The 5,623-nt window shown below is 57.5% G+C and overlaps 1 protein-coding gene across 1 annotated transcript in view; it reads left to right on the plus strand.

Moving 5' to 3' along the window:
• The window catches only part of ATP6V0A2 (ATPase, H+ transporting, lysosomal V0 subunit a2), a 22,644-nt gene that overhangs the window by 2,044 nt on the left and 14,977 nt on the right, over nucleotides 1-5,623 (plus strand). The window contains exons 2-6 of the mRNA XM_015567217.1: nucleotides 224-333; nucleotides 3,993-4,071; nucleotides 4,449-4,546; nucleotides 4,894-5,092; nucleotides 5,474-5,526. Coding sequence (XP_015422703.1) covers nucleotides 224-333; nucleotides 3,993-4,071; nucleotides 4,449-4,546; nucleotides 4,894-5,092; nucleotides 5,474-5,526 — 539 coding nt within the window. The remainder of the gene's footprint in view (nucleotides 1-223; nucleotides 334-3,992; nucleotides 4,072-4,448; nucleotides 4,547-4,893; nucleotides 5,093-5,473; nucleotides 5,527-5,623) is intronic.

The following is a 5,623-nucleotide window of genomic DNA, read 5'->3' on the forward strand; positions in this document are numbered from 1 at the left end:
TCAGCTCAGGGTCCCGGCTGAGTGAGTAGCGCCCCGCGAGGTCCTCCTCGGCCTCGAGTCGTGCCATCCTACGCTCCTGTGCCGGGCACCGGGCAGGGCGGGGAGCACATCCGACAAGGCCTCCCTCCCCGAGTCCCATCTGGCGGGGGACAGAGATCGGACACACCAGTCCACACACAAGACAATGTTTGCAGAGAAGAAGATAAAACGGGGTTGGTGTGAGGGTGGCTCGGCTGGCGGTGGTCCAGGTGGGCTTCCTGGAGGAGGTGGCGTTTGGGCCGAGACCTGCTGGGAAGGACCCGGCCTGGGCAAGATCGGGGAACCGGGTGGCAGGTGAGCTCAGCGCCTGAACTGGCAGCGAGCCAGCGAGGTGCGGGCTCCTCCAGGGGAGCGATTTGTGTGGGTTTTGTTCGCTGATGTGGGACGGTGCCATGGCCTGGCAGGGACTGGGAGCGCCGTCAGTATTCGTTGAATGGACGCTGTCTCCCCAAGTGACAGTGAGCACTTGTTTGTGCATCTTTCTATCCGTTTGTCTCCCACATGGACTGTCAGCCCCCACGGTTGGGGCCTCTCCTCCCCGGTCCACTCCTGATTCCCCAAGACTGGGAACAGCCCCTGGTTGGTGGCACTAAAGGGCGTTTGTGGAGCGACCGGGCACGCCTGTATGGAATGTGTGCTCTGTTCCAGATGCCGCCTTGGGTGCTGGGACCGACTGGGTGGCCAGCCAGGAGGACAAGGTCCTTGTGTTGTGGCTCACAGCCTGGGAGGAGCCGGACAAACACACCGATTACAGAGGGTGACGGGGAGGACAGGGTGTGGAAGGGAGGTTGGGAAGCAGGACGGAGCTGTGCTGTTGGGACGGGAAGTCACGGACGTGGAGGTTTTATTTCCTGGGCGACAGCCTTCCTCCCCTGGCGGCTTCCCCTTCATTTCCAAAGGGAGCACCCCTACCGCGTGCTGATGCCGTTGGGGAGAGAACCCCGAGTGACCTGAGGCTGCAGGGCAGGCCCGGCTCTCTTCGGGGTTCCGGGGGCCACTCGGGCGCCAGCACCCGGGACCCACTTACCTGGCGGGTGCTGGGCTGACCCGGTGGATGTGCTCCATCCTGTGAGTCCTCGGGCCCCGGGGCGTGCCCGGCTCCAGTCTCAGAGGCTTGAACAAATACCCAAGTCGCCTCTGAGATTTCGCGTTTCACGGAGTGTCATTACAGCCTGACACTCGGCGGGAGGAAGCGCAAGTGCGCTCATCCTCCCCCAGAAGGAAACCGGACCAAAAGCAGCTCTTCCCGGTGTGGGGCAGGTTTTCCGAGCTGGGTGTGTGTGTGTGTCCGGTCGGCTGTCAGGCAGCTTGGATGCCAGTGCAGGAAGTTCCATCGCGGCTGATGTTCCCCTGCTCTGTTCTGGGGTTTCTTCCTGACATCGGGTTCACCAGATGGGACCCCTGACCTCTGCCTTGGTCTCGGGCTTGCAGCTGAACAATTTTCCCCTTTTCATTCAATAGCCCTTCTGAGGGCAGGAGGCGGGGCCTGGGTTTCCGTGGTGACAGCAATGCGAAGGCCTGGATGAAAGCAAAGTGATTTAACCTGAGGGCTCAGGGAAGCCCCGAGCAGCCCTTTGTCACAGTCCCAGCTCAGAACAGTTTTCACCTGGAGATGAAAGAGTAAAAGGTGGAGTGGAGATGAGTAAAAAGAGCACCAGGGAGCCCCTGCCAGGTTTGTTTTTTTAAATAGGTTTTTATTAATTTTCGAGAGAGAGGAAGGGTAAGGGATAGAGAGAGAGAGAGAAGCACCGATGTTAGAATCACCGATCGACTGCCCTCCTGTATGTCTCCCGTTGGGGATGGAGCCTGAAAACTGGGCCTGTGCTCTGACCGGGAATCGAACCCTGACCTCCTGGTTCCTAGGTCGACAGGCCGGCCGGGCCCTCTGCCGGTTTTCTGAGGTTAAATGTTAGTCTTCCAGTGAATCCACGTTCACAAGGTCTTCATATCACTGGTCCGGAATGAGGGTAATGTTGCCTCCCTGTAAAGAAGAGAGAAGTGAAACTTTGTAGAAGAACCCACGTAACGGGAAACACACAGTGACTACCTGTGAGACGGTGATGACGGGACGGCCAGCCTGATCTGTGTCAGGGACAGACACTGGCCTCTTCCCGAGGTCGGTCTGCAGAGCCACAGGGTCCGGTGAGGGTTGGGTTTGATGTGAGGAGGGAAACCTGCAGCTGAGAAGCGGGTGGTTGGCAGAGGCCTGGGCGCCTGGCTCCCCCGTGACACTAGTTCCGTCGGGAAGACCATGTCCGAGTCCCCAGGAGCTGGAGAGCTGCGTCAGGTCAGCGTGAGTCCAGGAATGTGTGGGAGCTGACAGGTGGCATGAGAAGTTGCCTTCCTTGTGGGTAATTCTTTAAAAAAATAACTCACCATGCTGAACAAGAACCGAACCTTGGGGTAGAGACTCGTGCTGGAGCAGCTCATGCCAAGCTGTTGTCTGATTGTTTTCTTGAGTGTCCGCTACAGATGCAGGAATTCTTGCCCCAATGCCGTTCCCTGTGAGCGGAAACCGAACCTGACCTCCTAGTTTGTAGGTCGGCGTTCAGCCACTGAGCTACACTGGCTGGGCTGTGGTTTTTTTTAAAAAAATTATCTTTACTGTTGAAAGTACTACAGATGTCCCCCTTTTCCTCCCATTGACCCCCTCCACGCTGCCCCCTTCCACACGCCCTCTCCTCTCCCCCTCCTCCCAGGCCTTCTGGTCTCAACCCACAGGAACACGTGCTCTCCCCGTGCTGGGGCCAGAACCTGAAGTCAGGGTGTCTGGGGTTGTGCTCCCTGGGAGGTTCCAGAGGAGGGTCCTTCCTGCCTCCTCACAGCTTCTGGGGGCTCCTGGCCACATCCCTTCAATCTTCACATGGCCCCTCCTCCGTCCTCACGTGCCCACTCTCGAGTGATCATGTGGCCCCACTCCCTCGTCCACGTGCTCACTTCCGGTTGTCCACGTGGTCCTGCCCCCTTGTTCACGTGGCCCCACCCCCTTGAGACCTTGGATGGTCTGCTTCCGGTGCCACCTCCGTGGTCGGCCCCTGCTCTCACACCCGTCCACAGTCCCTTTGCCAAAGTCCTTCCAGAAAATCGCGTGCGCGTCTCGTCTCTTTCCTGCTGCGACTGTGATGCTGGGCTTGAGACGGAGACAGGAGAGCCGTGGCCCGGCCGGAGTCCGTGCGAGGGGTCCCGGGAGGCAAGGACATTTAAAAATCGTAACCACAGTGTCATCATTTTACCCAAGCTCTTTAATAATTCCTTACTATAATCAAATGCCGTAGTCACTTCAAACACCATTTTAAGTGCAGAAGTCACATGACTAAGTCATAACTTTGTACAACTTTGTTGACGTGTGTCATGAAATCCACTCATTTCGAGCGCGTTCACTGCCTTTTAGGAAGTGTGCCGAGGCCAGTTTCAGGCGTCCCACGCCAGGAGGGGAGCCCCTTCCCGCTGCCGCACTCAGCCCCCGTCACGCGTCTGCCTCCCGCCCTGCGGATTGCCCTCTCTGGACATTTCATAGGAATGGGGTCGCACAGTGTGTGCCCTTTGTGTCCTGTCACCCCCAGAGTCCTCCGTGACGTTTCATGTGTCAGCAGCTTGTCCCTGCTCCTTGCTGAGTCGTACTCCACGGGTGGGCGGACTCTAATCCTTTCATCAGTTTTCCATGTGAATGCCGTCTCCGTATCCCGGGTGGGTGTCTTCTAGAGAAGTCTTTGTCCAGATCCACGGTTTGGGCTGAGGTTACATTTCTCCATGGGCTGTTTCCGGGCCGAAGGGCATTTTTCAGGGGTTTCTGGTAACAGCTGCCAACGCTTTCCGAACAGCTGTGGCCGAGCGCGCCCACTCAGTACTCCCCAAGGGTGCGCTGTTCCCCAAACCCTTGCCAATGATATTTTAACGTCAAATTCATTGTTAAACTTTAGGTGTTGAAAGAACATTTTTGGTTCTCTTCTCAGCTCAACCAGAATGTAAGTTCTTTCCAAAGGAAATTTGTGGGTGAGGTGAAGCGGTGTGAAGAGCTGGAGCGGATCCTGGGTGAGTGTATGAGAATAACCCGAACAGCCCTTCCCCACAAGCACCCTGCTCCCTTCAGAGCAGTCAGCAGCTAGAGATGAGTAGGAAGAAGAGAAGGAAGTGCCTGTCCCCTCCCTGCCCAGGGGCCGGCCCCTCATGGAGGTTCGGTCACAGCCGCACTGGCGTCTTTTCATCTGTAGCCTCAGGGCTTACACCCATCAACTGACGGGTCACCCTGTCGTCCCACCTGCTGCTGTCCAGGCAGCGCCATCGCGGGTGGCCTCTGAGTCCGTGGGAACCAGACGTGGATTGTCAGACACGCGGGAAGGGGGGATGTGAAGTGTTGGGACCTGCGCGGTGTGCAGCCTCACCCGCTCCTCTCCTCGTTGGTTCCGCAGCATACCTGGTGCAGGAGATTCAAAGAGCTGACATCCCGCTCCCCGAGGGCGAGACCAGCCCCCCTGCCCCGCCTCTGAAGCAGGTCCTGGAAATGCAGGTAACGCGCCGCCCTCAGGGCTGTACCTCCTCGCTGTCTGCTGTCTGGTCACCTGCCCATCCTCTCAGAGCCAGAGGGCGCTCACCCCAGATAGGCGACCTGGCCCGTGTGGCTCAGAGAGGACGCTCACCCCTGATGGCCATAGGCGACCTGGCTGGTGTGGCTCAGAGAGGACACTGCCCCAGATGGCCATAGGCGACCTGGCTGGTGTGGCTCAGCGGGCAGCATCATCCCCTGGCCTGGCTAGACTCTGGCTTTTTAAAAGCTCCACGGTGGGTGTCGCAGAAGGAGCTGGGGCGCCGCTGGGGCGCCGGGGCGGGTGCTGAGCAGCTGCGGTTCCGTTGCAGGAGCAGCTGCAGAAGCTGGAGGTGGAGCTGAGGGAAGTCACGAGGAACAAGGAGAAGCTGCGGAAGAACCTGCTGGAGCTGATCGAGTATCGGTGGGGCTGGCAGTTCCTGCCAGTCCTGCCGACGACGTGTGGCTTTTGCCGGGGACGTGTGACCTCAGCCTTACTTTTCAGTTGGATGATCCCACACGAGAAAAAGCGTTAAGTCTTTTCCTGTGTTGGTCGGTTTTAGCAGTAACAGTAGCTCCTACTTGTTTTTGTTGTTTGTTTTGAATTTATCTTTATTGTTGAAAGTATTACAGGTGCCCTCCCCATTGACTCCCTGTCCTCCCCACGTGCACTAACCACCAGCGGGCAGCTCCTGTGTTGAGCATCTTCCCCCTGGTGGTCAGTGCGCGTCATAGCTACCAGCTGGTTGTAATGGTCACTTAGGCTTTTATATATATACTAGAGGCTCATTGCAGAAAGATACCTACAATAATAGGGCTCCGCATCCGTAGGTTATGCAGCAACACCTCCTGTCTGCAGTGCTTAGGTTTGCAGTTGAAAAAAAATTTTATCATGAGAAAATTTTTGGACAGGACTTTCAGCTCTAAAATCCAGGCCTTATTTCCGAATTGCTAAGAGGAAAGGGGTAAACCCCACCATGTACGTGATGAGAAGGAGGCGCAGGCCCTGCCCTGCGGTTTCCCTGCGCGCCTGCGTCAGCCCCCCCCCCCCCCCACCCATTT

This window comes from Myotis davidii, unplaced genomic scaffold (assembly GCF_000327345.1).
Source record: "Myotis davidii unplaced genomic scaffold, ASM32734v1 scaffold43, whole genome shotgun sequence".
In the NCBI taxonomy this organism is placed as follows: Eukaryota; Metazoa; Chordata; class Mammalia; order Chiroptera; family Vespertilionidae; genus Myotis; species Myotis davidii.